The sequence below is a fragment of the Crinia signifera genome, chromosome 4, assembly GCF_055691185.1.
Source record: "Crinia signifera chromosome 4, ASM5569118v1, whole genome shotgun sequence".
Lineage (NCBI taxonomy): Eukaryota > Metazoa > Chordata > Amphibia > Anura > Myobatrachidae > Crinia > Crinia signifera.
In genome coordinates, this window is record NC_139220.1 from 276,019,973 (window position 1) to 276,037,401 (window position 17,429).

At 46.6% G+C, this 17,429-nt stretch overlaps 2 protein-coding genes across 3 annotated transcripts; one reads left to right on the forward strand and one right to left on the reverse strand.

The window, feature by feature from the left end:
- Window positions 1-320: 320 nt before the first annotated feature.
- On the forward strand, window positions 321-14,567 carry CNNM3 (cyclin and CBS domain divalent metal cation transport mediator 3). Of its 2 annotated transcripts, XM_083184620.1 has the most exons (9): window positions 321-1,768; window positions 2,722-2,865; window positions 5,195-5,344; window positions 5,765-5,934; window positions 6,008-6,104; window positions 6,229-6,332; window positions 9,087-9,216; window positions 10,250-10,326; window positions 14,072-14,567. In XM_083184620.1, the coding sequence occupies exons 1-8, from the start codon at window positions 361-363 to the stop codon at window positions 10,297-10,299; spliced, it is 2,253 nt and encodes a 750-aa protein (XP_083040746.1). In that variant the 5' UTR covers window positions 321-360; the 3' UTR covers window positions 10,300-10,326; window positions 14,072-14,567. The 2 variants fall into 2 exon arrangements, with proteins under 2 accessions (XP_083040746.1, XP_083040745.1); XM_083184619.1 differs by lacking the exon at window positions 10,250-10,326.
- Window positions 9,365-16,724, reverse strand: ANKRD39 (ankyrin repeat domain 39). The gene is made up of 5 exons (XM_083184621.1): window positions 16,470-16,724; window positions 16,018-16,121; window positions 15,432-15,635; window positions 14,794-14,941; window positions 9,365-14,423 (listed from the first exon to the last, which is right to left on the reverse strand). The coding sequence occupies exons 1-4, from the start codon at window positions 16,600-16,602 to the stop codon at window positions 14,804-14,806; spliced, it is 579 nt and encodes a 192-aa protein (XP_083040747.1). The 5' UTR covers window positions 16,603-16,724; the 3' UTR covers window positions 9,365-14,423; window positions 14,794-14,803.
- Between the last annotated feature and the right edge of the window lie 705 nt (window positions 16,725-17,429).

The following is a 17,429-nucleotide window of genomic DNA, read 5'->3' on the forward strand; positions in this document are numbered from 1 at the left end:
CCCCACTCCTTGGAATGTGCGGAATGCGGATGGATACGAGCCCATGCATGCGCGAGATGGCTGGGTGACTGCATACAGGAACCAAGAGTACGGGGACGGGATAAGCCCCCATACTCCTGTATCCTCAGGTCGTTTACTGGGAAGTGGGCAGCCGGTGTCTCTCGGCAGAGTAAGGGTTAAGTAGCCCTCGGCTCCCTCCTTGTTTACAACTGCTCAGCCGTAGTTCCACCCACCGTCCGTGCCTCCCGCTTACTATTGGTCGGTAGAGCCCAGCGTGCTCCCTATTGGATGTTCTGAACTCCTGCGGTCGCCGGCAATTGGACGCTTCCTTAGTGGGCGGGCGGCTTTGCCTCCACGAACATGGCCGCTGCGACTGTGCGGCTGCTGCTATTAGCTGGACTCGGGGTAACGCGAGTGTCGCCGCTGGCAGGGGAAGCCGTTGATCAGGCCCGGGTGCTTGGGCTGCGGCTGGAGGATGGAGCCGGGGCGTCCATGCACGGAGGGGTGATCAGGGCTCGCCCGGGCTCCATGTTCCGTCTCCGCCTCTATGGCTCGGAATTACGAAATGACACCTGGCCCTGGCTGTCCATTGGGGCCCCCGGGGCCCAGAACTGCACCCCCGCAGCGGACCCGCCCCTGAAGCTGCTGAAGGAGTTCATGGTGTGCAGTGAGCACTCGGGCCTTGTCACGGTGCAGGCTGAGGATGAGGTCAGGGGGGACAGAGGCCTCCTGTACCCCCTGTGTATCCGGCAGGGGGGCGGCTGGGCCCAGTACACAGGGGGGGACACGGTAATCACGGTGTCTGGGGATGATGAGGAGCAGCCGGCCGGGGTCGGGTCAGAGCAGCAGCAATGTGTCCTTTTCCCCCATAACACCAGGAATCAGGACTACATTAGTCCCAATGACAGCTACTTGGCCATTTGGCTGCTGGCTTTCCTAATTGTCCTGTGTGTGCTGCTGTCTGGCCTCCTCCGCGGCCTCCAGCTCAGCACCCTAATCCTAGAGCCTCCAGAACTAGATCTCCTTAAGGACTGGGGATCCCCCTCCGAAAGATTGGTGGCCAATCATCTGGATTACATCAGGACTCGATGGGGTGGTTATACCCTTATTTCCCTGGTGTCCCTTTCCTGCATCACCCATTCAGCTGTAGCTGTCTTGCTGTACCACGCCACCGGCTCGGTGGCGGTTGCCATCTTTGCAGCAGCTGGACTGCTCCTAATTGCTGGTGAGGCCATGCCAGCTGCCATCAGTTCCCGCTGGGGTCCTTGGTTGGCATCCAAGTGCCTTTGGCTCACCCAATTTTTTTTGCTTGTCGCTGGGCCTATTTCATTTCCCCTATCCTGGCTCCTGGAGATGATGTTTGGGCAGGATCCTAGCTGCTGTCGCATGAGACTGAGAATCCTAGAGATGGCCAGATGTGGGGACCCCTACAGTGAGTTAGTGAGGGATGAATTCAGCAAGGGTGCACTAAGGAACAGAACTGTGGAAGATATCCTAACACCTGTGAGTGACTGCTTCATGCTAGCCAGCGATGCCCTTTTGGACTTCAGCACCATGTCCAGTATCATGGAGAGTGGCTACACCCGTATCCCCGTGTATGAGAATGAGCGCTCCAACATTGTGGACATCCTCTATGTGAAAGACTTGGCCTTTGTAGATCCCGATGACTGCACGCCCCTGAGCACCATTACCCGTTTCTACAGTCACCCCGTCCACTTCGTGTTCAGTGACACCAAGTTGGATGCTGTGCTGGATGAGTTCAAGAAGGGTGAGGGCACTCTGTATATGACCGGAATGTGTGTGTATATATGAGTGCATTGCACATGCTGGTTATTGTGCCCCCTGTTTCGAGAATTCAACAAAGTAATGGTGGAAAGCATATTTCAGAGTTAGTGGGGGACATATCTATGAAGCAGGATGGTTAGTAGCCTGTAGGGCAATGTCAAAATATTTAAGAGCAATTGCGCAGGATTCATGAATTAGCATCCAGATATGGTGAAGGCAAATACAGGGTCAAATCCTCACACCCCTTTACCTCGCACCTAAGGCACATGTGCCAATGACTGCAATGCTAGGACCAATTCAGCAGCATGTAAATCTCGGTTTTCAGAGTGACCTATACACCTTTCAGACATAGGGCCAGATGCACTAAGCTTCCAATCCGCTCCTGCCTGACATTTTTCAAACACAGTCTGGGACATGGAAGTTAGGAGCTGATTGGTTGTTTATCACTCTCCATTTCATCACTTAAAAGGTTTTGTGCATCTGGACATAAAGCTCCAGCTTCAACCCCGCTCAGACCCAGAACACTAAGCAAGGGTTGAAACTGGGGCTTTTTTTACTTGTTCTTCCCGGGTTGCCACCTTTACATCAGACTCTGGTCTTCCAACTTACAGTTGGAGGTTGATGATGTAATTTCCAAGCGCTACTGTATCCTGCCAATCCGCTCCTTTTAAGCATGACCAGGGTCATACATTGAAGACAGGAGCTAAGACATTGACCTGAGTTGCTAGTTCTGTAAATAACCCTGTTCGGTTGCAAGGTCACAGGACCCAGGGCTGTCAACCTGACATAACTTGGACCCAGATCAATGCCTGTTCACAGCAACAATCCCAGGTTTTTGGCTTCTGTCTGATTGGGGCCCTTTTACCTGCTGAATGCTTGTCCTTTGGTCATTCCCACATTTATCACCTGTTTTACGTGTGTGTATTATCTCCACAGGTAAGTCACACCTGGCTATTGTACAGAAGGTGAACAATGAAGGAGAAGGAGACCCATTCTATGAGGTCATTGGCCTAGTTACGCTGGAGGATGTCATTGAAGAGATCATAAAGTCAGAGATCCTGGATGAATCAGAAGACTACAGTAAGGAGTAGATGGTATTCTCTGGTCATGTAATCACCAGTCACAAGGGTCTGTGTGACATGCTTCCTACAGGTCATACAGCCCTTTGGCGGCTTCAGTAATGAGGTGGTGGAAGACGTATGATTACTGACAGTGAGGAACATGGTTATGGGTGGCTAAAAGGTCATATTTCTTGTAGCTGTGAATAGGTCCTAGGGCGTACTGCTTCTTTGGTAAGGCACATGACAGCCCTTGACTGAAATGTATTCATGAATGGTGATATTCACAACCAATTTGAGCTTCCTATAACCAAGGCGTTCCACAATGCAAAACTTTCCTAGCCAGAAAGTGTTCTATGCTGAGGTCGCTGCAGTCACACGCTACAGTGAAAGGGATAATTATGTTCCAGGTCACATGAGAATATTGTGTGCTCCACACGTAATGTCCACTGTGCACTTTCCCTTATGGAGCTATACAACAGCTTCTATGGCTGAGTACTATACTGCTTGTATGAAGCCAGCCTTGGTTACCACCTTAAATGTCTCCCATATTATCTGTAAAACGGGCTGTATAAGTGCATGATGTTTCACAAAGTACAAGTTTCCTACAGTCGTATACAGAACACAGCACAGTTATTGCTAGTTTGCACAATACACACACTTGGTTTATTGTGACTTTTCTTATACATATGCTGAAGCGAATTAAGGGTACTTGTTTCCTAGCACGGCTACACCGATTTGCATCGGGGTGGTCGTGTCGGAAAAATCGCGCCGGTCGCATCGCATGCGATGCGACCGACGCGATTTTTTAATTGAATCAAATGTGAATAGGGTCCCTGGGACCCGATTTTACATTGGATTCAATGTAAAATATTCCCTAGACCCCCAATGTTAGACCCTCAACGCCACCCCACGATTGACGCGAACCCGAAGCGTGGCGAGCGCAGCGAGCCCGTGAGGGGCGGCGGTGCGCGTCCTCCGACCTTTTCATACCCCTACTATCCACGTCGGCGTGGAGTTGAGAATATAAAGTGTGGCGAGCGTCACTTTATATTCTCAACTCCACGCCGACGTGGATAGTAGGGGTATGAAAAGGTCGGAGGTGGCGCACCGCCGCCGCTCGCCATGCTTCGGGTTCGCGTCAATCGTGGGGTGACGACGGGGCCATATACAATGTGAAATGGGTCATATTGGCCCATTTCACATTGTTTCCTATGTGAGATGGACTTAATCAAGTCCATCTCATCTTGTGCCATTATAATGGCACAAGACCGACGCGATGCTCCCGATTTCAATGTTAAAAACTATTTTAACATTGAAGCCTATGGCAAAATCGCGGGCATCGCGTCGGGGGCAATATTAACGGCCGCGACAGATGCGATGCCCACGATTTTGCCTTTGCCGGCAAAATGGACCTGATTTCAAAGGAAATCGGGTCCATCGCGGGCATCGTGTACCTTAACTTTAAGGTACACGATGCCCGCGATTGTGGCCGTTCTAGGAAACAAGTACCGAATTAAGTCATGTAGTCATAATGACCAAGCCATAATGTTTTGGTGTATATGAGGCTCAAATATAAAATAAATGTCCCAAGTGCCCCTGAAGTCTGTTTTGGCCCTGTTTCCTAAATGATTGCATACATCTTTATGTGCCTAGTTATTACTGTGGCTGGTTCACTTCTCTAGTGCTCATTCTAGCACTCTGCACCTTTCAAAACCTGCACACTTTCCCGATGATCATTTACCATCGATGATTCAAAAACATCCATGGTTTATGGGTGATGTAGAATAGTTTTCCATGGATGGCAAGCATAACTGAATAGTTTTGTTTTTCTCCAAGGGGTGATCTGTAATATTGCTTGGTATACAACCATTGATGACCAGATGCACTATTGCCATTGATGGCAATGACAACGATGACCATCCCTAGTGCAGTTCCCCTTTCTTGCCTGGGGTGTGTGGCTCTGCTCTGGTGCTTCTAGCACAGTCTGGTTTGTATCTCGGGGGGGGGGGAGATTAATTAAGCTTGGTGAAGTGGAAGGTGATAACACAGCAGCCAATCAGCTCCTGACTGTCAAGTTACAAACTGGGTTTGAAAAATGACAGTAAGGAGCTGATTGGCTGCGGAGTTATCACCTTCCACTATATCACTTCAACAAGCTTAATACATCTTCAACTCGGTGCTGACATACAGCCAAGACTCTGCTAGAAGCCCCAAAGCAGAGAGCACTTCCCCAGGCAGGAAGAGGAACTGCATGAGTTCTAAAAGGTGCAGAGTACTAAAAGGAACATTCTCTTTCGAGGCCATCACAGATTGCTTTGTGACTTTTGTCTTTTATGTTCTTCATTTAGGGCAGACTGTAAAGAAGAAACACCCCAAAGTGCAGCCGGTCCCAATACCCCGTGGAGGGGAGGATCTGTCCTTTTTCAAAACTTCTGAGATGGACAAAGTGAAAATCTCACCCCAGCTCTTGCTGGCCACCCAGCGCTTCCTGTCACAGGGTATGCTTCTGTCTCTACAGCTACCTTTCCCCTCATAGCCAGTCACCTAACCAAACTTCCCATGTGATATGACTCTTCATGGGCAGGGCAACATGGCTGCTTTAGGACTCTTTTGTGCATGCAGCATAATGGGGTAAATGTATTAAGCCGGGTGAAGAGATAATGCACCAGCCAATCAACTTCCAACTGCCATTTTTCAAAAACAGTTGATTGGCTGGTGCTTTATATCCTTCCACTTTATCTCCTCACCAGGCTTAATACATCTGCCCTATTGTCTGAGCCTGGTCAGGCAACTACACCAGCTTTATTCTCACCTACACCTATCATTATATTACAGTACACAATTGGGTAAGCTAACAGCATAGTCATCCATGTCACCATGATATAAAACATAATGATTATCTGACTGTTTATCGGCAGAAGTGGATCTCTTCAGTCATTCCCGTATGTCGGAGAAGGTGCTCCTGCACTTGCTGAAACTCCCGGGGGTGACGCAGGAGGTGAAGTTTGATGACAGCGACCGCCTGGCCCCAGAGCACTACCTGTACCTGCGCAGCCAGCCAGTGGATTACTTTATTCTCATTCTGCAGGTTAGCAATAGAAAATCATTGCTTTATAGACCTGTGCTTCAGTGAGCTTACTCTGTTCTTCTTGGTTTATCAGGGCCGGGTGCAGGTGGAGATTGGGAAGGAAGGTCTCAGGTTTGAAAATGGGGCATTTACTTACTATGGTGTTGCTGCACTCAGCCCCGGCTTAATAGGTGAGAGCATTCTATGAGTGCTGTAGGTGTAAGTAGGCTTGGTAGTACATGTCCTGGTTGAATCTGTATAAATAATAATAAATACAGAATAACCTGTTCTTGCTGCTTTCCCATCCCTGTACAGGTCACCACTCTCCTTCCAGCCCCCATCTGAGTGAATCTCAAGACTCTGGCTCCTACTGTCCAGATTATTCTGTGAGGGCCCTGTCTGACCTACAAATAGTAAAGGTGAGAGCATAGTGTCTCTGCATAGTAACTGCTGCAGTCTTGCACGTCTCCAATAAACATCCAAAAATGGCAACCTCGCTGTTGTCTTTGCAAAATGGGTTAAAACCGGCATGTGCAAACTAAGGCCCTCCAGCTGTTGTGAAACTACAAGTCCCATCATGCCTTACACAGTTTTGCTATTAGGGAACGCTAAAACTATGGCAGCCTTGCCATAGTTTTAGCATTCCCTAATAGCAAAACTGTGGCAAGGCATGATGGGACTTGTAGTTTCACAACAGCTGGAGGGCCTTAGTTTGGACATGCCTGGGTTAAAATGTAATGTGTACACTACATTCCTATCATGAATAACAGGCCAGTACAATGGCAGAGTGTTGGCATTGCTCTACATCATGGATAGGCAACCTTTGGCCCTCCAGCTGTTGTGGAACTACACATCCCAGCATTCTCTGCAACACTTTTAGCATGGTCGAATAACAAAACTTTAGCAGCGCATGCTGGGATGTGTAGTTCAACAACAGCTGGAGGGTCGAGGGTTCCCCATCCCTGCTCTACATATATACTAGGCCAGTACAGTGCCAGAGCGTTGGAATTGCTGTACATATACTAGGCCAGTACAATGGCAGAGCATTGGCATTGCTGTATATAAAAGCCAGTACAGTGGCAGAGCATTGCTGTATGTATAACAGGCCAGTACAGTAGTAGAGCATTGCTGTATGTATAACAGGCCAGTACAGTGGCAGAGCATTGGTGTATGTATAACAGGCCAGTACAGTAGTAGAGCATTGCTGTATGTATAACAGGCCAGTACAGTGGCAGAGCATTGGTGTATGTATAACAGGCCAGTACAGTAGTAGAGCATTGCTGTATGTATAACAGGCCAGTACAGTGGCAGAGCATTGGTGTATGTATAATAGGCCAGTAGAGTGCCATTGTACTGACTTATTCTACATACAGTAATGGAAACAGTGTCAGCACTGGCTATTTTACCCTTGCTGTAGTCTCCTGCCATCTGTAATAATGAAATATAGATGGAAGAACCCAGAGAAAACTCATTCACATACAGGAGGTACATGGAGACTCCATACAGACAGGCACTGCATCAGAATCAAACCCCTGAATTGTGAGGCAGCAATGTTAACCACCGTACCACCATTCCTCCTGTGATACGTAGTGCCCACTCTAGCACCAGTGAGGAGGGCATATTTTAATCATGGCAGGCAAAATATTATATGTGATGTATCTCTGAAGCTACTGTCAAATTTGCCACTTAAAATGATATGCCTCTCTCACTGATAAGGTGCAGGGTTCTAGAGTGAGCACTAATAGGTGACTGCTTCAGAAAATATCTTGTAGTTGCTTGGTTTGTAAAAGTGTGCAGTGTTTTGTTATAACTCCATTAGCGTGATGGTGTCAGGATGGCTGATGGACAATGTCTAAGTTTTTTTTCCTTCATGCTTTATAGCCATGTGGGCTATGAAGCATGGCAAGGACACATGGTACACTATATCAGGGTCCACACGCTCAGATGTCAACATCGGCACCAAACAAAAAAAAAAAAAAAAGTGAAAAATTAATGTTGACCTTTTGGTGTCTGTGGGCTGATCGGTGTGGGTCTGCTATGAAAATAATAATTGGGATTAAAGTGTGAAGACCAAACCTGGGTACTACCTGGTGTAGTTTCACGGCGGCAGTTACGTAGTCAGCGTAGTGCCTGTGTCAGAATCAGCGTAGTGTTCCTGCGGCCAGCGTAGTTAGCGTCCCTGCGACTGTGTGTATGGTTACGGGTAACCGGAGCTTATGCAGTTAGCGTAAAATCCATTTGCCAGTTAACGGGTCATCATTGTTTCAGATGGATGACATGACAGGTGTGAATGTGTTCCTGAAACACCTCCACTATCCACACCAGCCTGAAGCGTGGCGAGCGCAGCGTGCCCCACAGTACGCGTTCTCCCGACCTGTTCATACCCCCACTATCCACGTTGTTGATTTTATAAAGTGTAGTTAGCCCGAAGCGTGGCGAGCGCACGTGTAAAATGGCGAGACCCGCGAGGGGATGCATATTACACATCCGCTCACCACGCTTCGGACTCAGTCCACACTTTTTATATAATGAATTCCATGCCAATGGGGCTAGTGGGGGTATGAAGAGGTCGGTAGGACGCGTACCCTCGCTTCGGGCTGGAGTGGATAGTGGGGGTTTGAAATGGAGGCATTTGCCAGTATGTAAAATGGAGCACTGGCAAATACGTCCATTATTGTGCATGAGACGCACTTGCGCACAACCCCCCCCCCCCCCCCTTTGTGCAAGAGACGCACAGGCTACCAAACCCCCAACCGTCTTCCTGAAGTGGACACGGGCAGGATTGCCATGCCCTGCCACAAGAATGAATGAGACGCACAAGAATATGAGACGCTCGTGCGTCTGCGGCAGATGGAGCACCTCTCCGCCGGCGTCCGCCAGCGCAGGGGATCGGTTATTGGTGCTGTGTGTGGCGCACACTAGACTTGCCAGGGAGAGTACGGTGACTACACTGCCTGAAGGGGACACTACACTGACTATGCAGGGCTGCTGCGGGGACATTACGCTGACTGTGATAGGCTGCTGTTGGGCTACGCTGACAGCGTAGCGTAAGGTGCCGCCGTGGATTTACACAAGTACCCAAACCTGTTATGTATTGTAGGCTGATGCTGATGGTACTATATGACTGGAGTAGTATTTAAGGTCTCTGATTATTGCTGTTGCACTCAATGTAGGTTTCCCGGCTGCAGTACCTGAACGCCATACGGACCTCACACACCAGTGCCCAGTCTCCAGATAGCATAGAGCTGAAGATATTTCCCAACAGCCAGATGCAGCTACTGAATGACAAGAATACTGGCTCAGGTACAGGACTAGACGCAGGGCTTGTGCTAAGGACACACACCCTGTGCTAATGAGACCAACACACAGCCTGTGCTAATGAGACCAACACACAGCCTGCGCTTCATTAGCACACACATCACCCTCTGTGCTAATCAGACCAACACAACACTTATTTTAGTAACATATTTAATAAGTATAAGCACTGTAAACAACTTGCATGTTATTATTTATAAGTTAAGTTATAGATTAAGGCTCTCTAACTTTGACAAATGAATTATTTTACCTGTGCAGAGTGCAAGAGGTAGGAACTTCTATACCACCTTGCTACAATCATCTATATACTTTAGCAGCCTGTCAGATGTTATTAATAAGCCCTGTAGTCCATAGCAGCCAATCAGATGTTATATTTCATTTCCTAAATTATGCAAGAACAGTAAAGTCAATCTTGTTTCTAATGAATGTGTGCCACTTGCCTGGCCAGGCTATGAGCAAGCTAAGGGTACACTGGTACCAGATGATAAACTGACAGTCAATGGGTCAATATAAATACGGTTGACAAGAGTTTCTTTTTATTTTTTCAACTTTCATCATTTACTATGCATGTGGATAGTAACTTTGGACATAAAGTTCAGGACCCGTTCCACCTTGGAAAAAAAAATACACTCCTACAACTGGGTTCAATGGGGTCTCCCCTCCCTCCCCCCAAATAAAAATGGTCTTATATCTAGTTCAGCTTTCCCACCCAACTGAGCTAGTATTGTTTCGGTTCCTGGCCATGTGACGGAGGTATACTCTTACGCACAGAACCACTGCTAACCACATTGGTTTGTTCACATTAATCCTTTTGGTTATAGTAAGTATATGTGCTATGGTCACATGCCCCATGAGCTCAGTGAGTAGGAGGGAGACCTAAGCAGGGATACTTTCCTTTGTTCCCATGTACAGAATGAGGGACTATGCAGTGACTATACTGTGGGTGGCCCAGACAGGGGGCGGTATACCCTTCCCTTCTGAAGTTTACCTTATTCAACTCTCTAACCCTGTCTATTTCCAGCACTTCTAATCAACACTGCCGTTATGGGCACAATTGAGAGTGTCAGCTAATAGCGGCTCATGCTGGTAAATGTTGAGGTAACTATACATCCAGATTATTATCTCGCTGTGCTTGATGTTGCTTCTCCACAAAAGGCAGTACTCCCAAGCTGGCTCATCCCCTCTGCTTGCTGCAAGAGCATCCATTGCATTGAGTATCTTGAAGGGAATCTCTCATGAATCTAAAACAATCTATAAAGCATATTAACAAGTAGAAAAGTTGCATTAAAAGGATAATAAACGTCTCTTATGTGAAGTTGGTTTCTATGCTGATCTATAATGCAGCCTATTGGGAGAAAATCATACATTCCAGGCACCATGGTTCCCAGTAGACTAGTCTCAATCATTGGCTTAGGCCACATTGCTGTATAACCCTTTAGTGTAACCAGTACATGCTGTGTGTCCACTGTATGTGGAGATGCAAACCATGAGCAGCTAGACCAGTGCAATATACATCACTGTGACAGATTCCCTTTAAGTATCGTTGCTGGTGGTAGTAATCTTTCTATTCCACACCACGTATGTGCGTTGTGAACACTTTTGTGTCTTGTATTGCACTTTCGCCTGCACCAAAAAAGAAGTGTGTCCATGGACTTATCACTGTAATCTACAGAAAAGGGAGAGTCTCTAGCCCTCAGTGCCTGGTGCTAGGATCAAGCTGAAGTCATCCATCATGCACCAAATTAGATCTTCCTCTGCTCCATGTTACCACACATCTCTGCTATCCCTATGCTGCCTTTCAGTGTCCTACCCAATCGGATTTACATGGCTCATACCCACCTACCCACATTACACATATGCCAGAGCAAAGCATTAACTACAGGGTGAGTAAAAACCTCTCAGACATTAAAAGTAGAGATATTCAGATTTTAATTAACCTGGATTGGCTGTCGCAGGTTTTGAAGCCAAAACATGTGACTGCAGATAGCCAATAAGATCATGTTTTGAGATCTGGATAAATCCGAACACACCCATCTCTAATTAAAAGCCATTCAGTTCCATACGGTGATGGTTGTTCAGAAACGTAATGAACGTGCCTGGGGGGAAGTTAATGGCATGTTGTGAGGAGATCTATCAGAATGTTTCCACAAACTGTTCTGCTCACAAGTGACGAAGCGTTCAGAGACTTGTATCATGTGCACATTTACATTATGTGCTAAAATTATGACTAGCTTTTACCATGTCCTTTTTTTGTTAACCTTAAAAATGTAGGAGGGTTTTTACCCTCACCCTGTATAAAGACCTATGTACCCATATACCTCTGCTATAAAGAGGTTTGGTTCTGTGTCTGTAAAATACTAGAACTTGTTTTAGGTGCACTAAACAGTCAAACGGGTATTCAGGGTCCTTCCTGTAGTACCAGGACTGCTACTATATATTTACATAGACCTTAGTGAAACAGACACATGCATCAGGGTTTTTCTGCTTCACTTGTAAATCTATTTACAAGATCAGGCAGCATGCTTTGTGTAAACACTACTTGATCCGGCGGTACTGATGACACAACTTGGAGCTATCAGTCCCCACCGGCTCTGGTTGCGGGGGTATGGGTGGGCAGCAGATCACACAGAATAAAGTGCTGATCTATCGGTCACTGTCTGTGTTGCACAGCAGGCTCCATTCACAGACATACTGCTGGTAAAGTACATACTGACGGATGGTCAATATATTGGTCAGTGTGTACACCGCTTAACCTGCCACTAGGGGGTGCTCAACAGACAGTACAGCATTAACTTTTTTTTTTTATATTGGTGCTGTAGAAAATAAGATGCTATAACCAGTAGCAACCAGACCGTTGCTTTGTTTTGGAAACTCCTAGCGAAAAATGACAGATTTCATGACTGTAATATAAAACAGCATTCCTTTCCTGATGTCAGAGGAGAGTGCAAAGTCAAGGGTTACTGGTAGACAATGTCTAGGTCGACAGTCACTAGATCAACAGTGACTAGGTAGACACTGACCGAACGTCGACACAAGCTTTAGTCATGGTCGACATGAGTTTTTCACTTCTTTTGCTATGTCAACATGGCCATGGCGCCTAGTTGCACTTTTTTAAAATCCACCCCACCCCAAAAAGTGAAAAACTTATGTTGACCTTAAGCTTCTGTCAGTGGGTATGTCGACCATTCTTAGGTGCCAACCTAGAATGACTATCAGCGACCGTCCATTGACTGCTGACGTAGATATTGTCACCACCAGGGGCCACATACCGTAGAAAGCATGGGGCTAACATTAGACTGCCTAGAACAGTGGTAGCCAACCCAAGCCCTCGAGAGCTACCAACAGTTCACATTTTCCAGACAACCTAGCTGCTGCACAGCTGCACTCATTAATCACTGACACATTTTAAAAGATACACAGATGGAGCTAATTAGCTCACTTGTGATTCTGTGAGGAGACCTGCAAAACATGCACTGTTGGTAGCTCTCGAGGACTAGGGTTGGCTACCCCAGGCCTAGAATGTGAATTTATGACTAGTATAGATGCGCAGTGTCTATCAGCATAGGCATTCATTACTATTGTGTGCTCCCACAGAAAGTATATGAATCATCTACCACAGAGCAGCAGCAGCAGCGTGCTACACACCTCCAAGATCCTGCCTGTTTATTGCAGTGCACTCCATGTAATATGCAGAACCCTTAGTTACACACGTACTACTACTATTCTTGCTTTTCACATACTTCATACCTTTTCTTTCCCCTCCCGCTAGGGAACAGGGTGAGCAGCATACTATACTGTGGGTATGTATATATCACAGCCGCACTACTCACGCTGCCTCATATATTGCATTGCTACACATTTATGCTGTACCAGCAGAATAAAATGTACAAGTGCCAGTTATGGACACATGGTCACCTTGCCCATGTGTTATTTATGCCTCATTGGTAAGTGCAGCACTAAATATGAGTTGTTACTAAATAAAACAATTTTGTTACCTAAATGTGTACCTGTCACTGCAATGCAAATACTAAGCCTTCCATAAACATCTTATAGTATTATCTACTATTGTGCTCAACCACTGAACATAAATCTGTGTTCCACCATTTTCTTATTTAAATTCAAAATAAAAGACCAGCTCAAAGCAACCTGCGCCCAAAGACCGCAGTTTAATCCGTACTTGAATGCCTGAAGAAGAAAATAGATGAACAGTGATTTGACTTTGTTTGCAGTAGACAGATGTGTAGTTACATGAACAGAGATGAGGAGTAGAAACAGTCACTGTGTGCACTTGTGTTACACCTCTGGGGTTGGTTTGCTAAGCTATCTTCACGCTACTGATAGTGCTTCCTACCGAACGAATAAGATAATTTGCAAATTACCCTCTGGCAAAAAAATACTATTACTTCTAACCTATGTACTTATGAGCTGAAGCTGTGACAGCAAGCCTCTATTCATTACAATAGAGGTTTGCAGTTGGTGGGGTATGGGATAACATTGTTGCCATTGTCTGAAACAATTAACCCATCAATCTTTAGTAAAACTGATTTGTACATTTTTTTTTTGGTCAATCATAAGGGTGCAGAAAAGGTATTGTTTGCAGATTATCTATTGCAGTGATGGGGAACCTTCAGTCCTCCAGCTGTTGCTGAAGTACACATCGCATCATGCCCTGCTACAGTTTTGCAATTTAGCCTTTCTAAAACTGTTGCAGGGCATTCTGGGATATATAGTTCAACAACAGCTGGAGGGCCGAAGATTCACCATCCCTGATATTTTGGATGACAGGAGTTTAGATAACAAAGAAGTTCTAAACAATATAATATCTGTATGTTTCACCTTACAGAATTGAAGAAGGAAGGGCAGAGAGAGGAGATGCAGCAGGAAGCTGAGGGCGCATCATCCTAACCACTGTTACCTCACCGCGAAGCCTGGGGTCATCCCCGACCAGACACCTTACTACCGTGGGCCATGTGCCCGGTCACATACTGCTGCCATGTCATTGTGCCATTTCTTTTCAAAGGACATTACTATTTCAAGAAAGCATCCAGTATAATATATATAGCTGAGGCCCTGTCCGGATACAGGGACTTCTCGTCCTCCATGGCTAGTGCTCTGCAGTAGTTTCCTGAGGCTACCTGGAAGCTCCGTCCACAGACGCATTTCTACGCGAACACAGTGTTCTGCTGAGGGGAAGACTGAAAATTGTGAAGGTGTAGAGTTATTAATAAGTAATAGAAGCTATAGACAAAGATGTAATATGTTATTTTGTATTAAGCTAATCAGGGGCTAGGGGTGTGGAAATTGGAAACATTAATGACAATGAAAACACTTAATCCTCATATTCAGTAGTGTGTGGTGACTGTAACAGGGTTTCCTCAACATTCCCCCCCATCATCCCATAACAGGTCCTGCTATATGGTGTCCGTTACTGATCGATTGCCATGATCCAACAACTGCATTCACCATGACCTGCCTTACGGGCTGAGAGTCCATGGTTTTTGTTCAGTTACAGACTACATGGGAACTATGAAGTAGCATGTGAGCTGCAGACAACATGGGACTCACCTAGGAAGATTTAGGGAGAGAAAACATCAGTCATATGGAATGGAGCCAGATCCGCAGCGGTTTGGCCTCTGCAGTCTTGTAAGTCCCAGAATGCTTTGCAATGTTTTAAGAGAAGACGACACAGCTCTGGGTGACCACCTTCTGCTGCCTATGGAGCAGAGAGAAGACCTCAGCATAAATTCTGCAATTCCCACAAAATAACAGTATCTATGACTTGGGCCATAGAGGGGACAATGCATCACACACTGACACAATGGTTAGCACATCCTTACTTATTCCCTCAGAGACAAAAAACCTAACTGCCGATTCCGCTAGGAGTCCCCGATGGCACCTACTAACAAAATCCAACCAATCAGCAGGTTCATTCATGAGCTAGCATCTGACTGGATACTATGGATGGCGCTGCACTCTTTGAATGAATTCCATGGCATGGCAGATACTGCTAGAAAATATATTTGCAGTCTTATAACCCCACCACCCCCTCAAAAATATATAAATAATCCACTAAGGGTCAAGTACTGCTGGCGAACTGCAAAAAACCTTTGTTATTGGTGCCCACTGTAGGCTGAATGACTCCTTTGCAAAAATCCAATAATGAACATAAGCATTAAGAACACTCTAGAATTGTGACCATTTACCTTGTGAAGCACAGTCCTCCCATCAGAGTCCGTCTTGGCCGGGTCCGCTCCGCTCTTCAGTAGCAGCTCTACTACTTTCAGGTGGCCGCAGTATGCTGCCCGGTGCAAGGCGGTGCTGCCCCCATGCGTCTGAGCATTGCAGTCAGCCCCACTGCTAAGAAGAAAACTGCAGACTGGCAAATGCCCGTGTCGGCTGCTATAGTGCTAGATAAGGAAGAGAGACGGAAGAATGATGACACCCACATAATAACGATGGTGCCGACATTGGTGGTTCATCGGCATGATAGCAAAGGTGGAAAAGAGAGGGTAAAACAAAGTACACAATATTGTCCTAATTAGGTAAAAAACAAAGTTAGCCTGTGTGTTCACTTAGAACAGACCATTCAGTGGCTGATGCATGCACCTACACCCCAAGCTTCGCTGCTTCAACACCCGGGATGGTTTGGAGCCCACAGTACTGATGGCTTTTCTCTTCTGGTTGGTGGCACTGATGGGGAGGTATAAAGGCCCTGCTTTATACAATTAGTGTCATTTATATCAGATTATAAATGCAAATTCACGTCAATAAATTGCTCGGAGCACTCACCAGCGCTGTGTACCCAAAATTATCGGACAGGTTGGGGTCTGTTCCTTTCTCAATAAAGCGCTGGACTTGGCCTAGATCTCCATACAGAGCAGCTGACCAGATACCTGTATCAATCAGATTATAAACATGGGTACAAAACAGTCACATAACCTATGGAGAACACGATCTGTAAGTAAATTGAAAATGATGGAAGTGCCAGATCGCCACTAAACAGCCAAGTCTCTAATTTAGGGATCGCAGATCAGTTTGGTGCCCAGATTACTATTTTGACACAAAAGTGTGCAAGGAAAAGGCCAGAACCAACATCACACTTGGGCCCCTGGGGCCGGGCTCTCACCTGTGGCTGCGCAGCTGCTGGGGAATTAAAGATGACAGCAGAACCCAGCCATAGGACCCAGTTTAGGGTTCAGATGCCCTGAGTGCAAGAGCAGCCTGCAGTAAACTACACGCACCTCTCTGGAAATCCATCTCGGACACCGTCTCCCGCAGCCCCGGGGCTGCTCCCGCACAACATGCGTCACACCCCAGGTTCCCCTGCCCCCCAACGTGATGAGAAGAGCAGCCACCGTCCAGATTCGTGGCCATTGCGGAGAAGAATAACTCAAGAGCCTGCCAGCTACAGCGCCGCCATGACACCCGCACCAAACATGTGCCGGCAACCAATCACAGGTAGAGATACCTGTCAGCCAATCAGGCTGCCAAGCGCAGGGGTACAAGCTACCACCATCCACCAGCAGATGGCGGAGTCACACAACTCCGGCTGTGAATATTCTATTACCGTAATGCAAAGATACTACCGCATTACTGCTAATATAGGGGCTGAAATCATTAAACAGTGGAATTCCATCTGATAAGGTAACGTCATGTTACCTCTAGATGGCGCTGTGTACTTTACTATGCGGCAGCAGCAGGCACATGTCCAAGCATTGGGAAAGACTAGAAGGACAGGAATTTTATTTCTTAGCAGCCAGTGACTGTATGTTTAAATGGGAAAAGGTCTGCTGGGCTGGGCACAGAACTGGTACTAGGGTGCAGGGCCGCCGACAGGGGGGTTTCCTGGGTACAGCGGTCACAAAATCGCATCAATTCACATTACATAACAAAGTAGTATCTGTTATTCACATTACACCACACAGTGCCACTTCTACACATTGCGCCAGGTAGGGCCTCTTAGGCACACACCTAGTTATGGACCTGCCACACACACACTCTTAAAATAGGGATTGTGCGCCAAAAATGTACGACGTGGCCACATACTAGTACCAATTCACATTATACCACATTTACATTAAGAATACACCGTAATGACAATTACACATTATACCACATAACATTTTACGGCACCCAAGTTTCTTACGTACGGCACCATAGGAAAATCGCATTGCATCGCATGGGCCATTGTAACAGCCGTG

Bases quoted from the DNA above. Each gene is read 5' to 3' on its own strand.
- CNNM3 (XM_083184619.1), top strand. From the start codon at position 361: ATGGCCGCTGCGACTGTGCGGCTGCTGCTATTAGCTGGACTCGGGGTA. The intron at 5,345-5,764 runs GTATGCTTCTGT...GTTTATCGGCAG, and splicing joins CCAGCGCTTCCTGTCACAGG to AAGTGGATCTCTTCAGTCAT. The intron at 5,935-6,007 runs GTTAGCAATAGA...TTGGTTTATCAG, and splicing joins ACTTTATTCTCATTCTGCAG to GGCCGGGTGCAGGTGGAGAT.
- ANKRD39 (XM_083184621.1), bottom strand. From the start codon at position 16,602: ATGGCCACGAATCTGGACGGTGGCTGCTCTTCTCATCACGTTGGGGGG. The intron at 15,636-16,017 runs GTGAGTGCTCCG...TTCCTTATCTAG, and splicing joins ATTTTGGGTACACAGCGCTG to CACTATAGCAGCCGACACGG. The intron at 14,942-15,431 runs GTAAATGGTCAC...TCTGCTCCATAG, and splicing joins GGAGGACTGTGCTTCACAAG to GCAGCAGAAGGTGGTCACCC.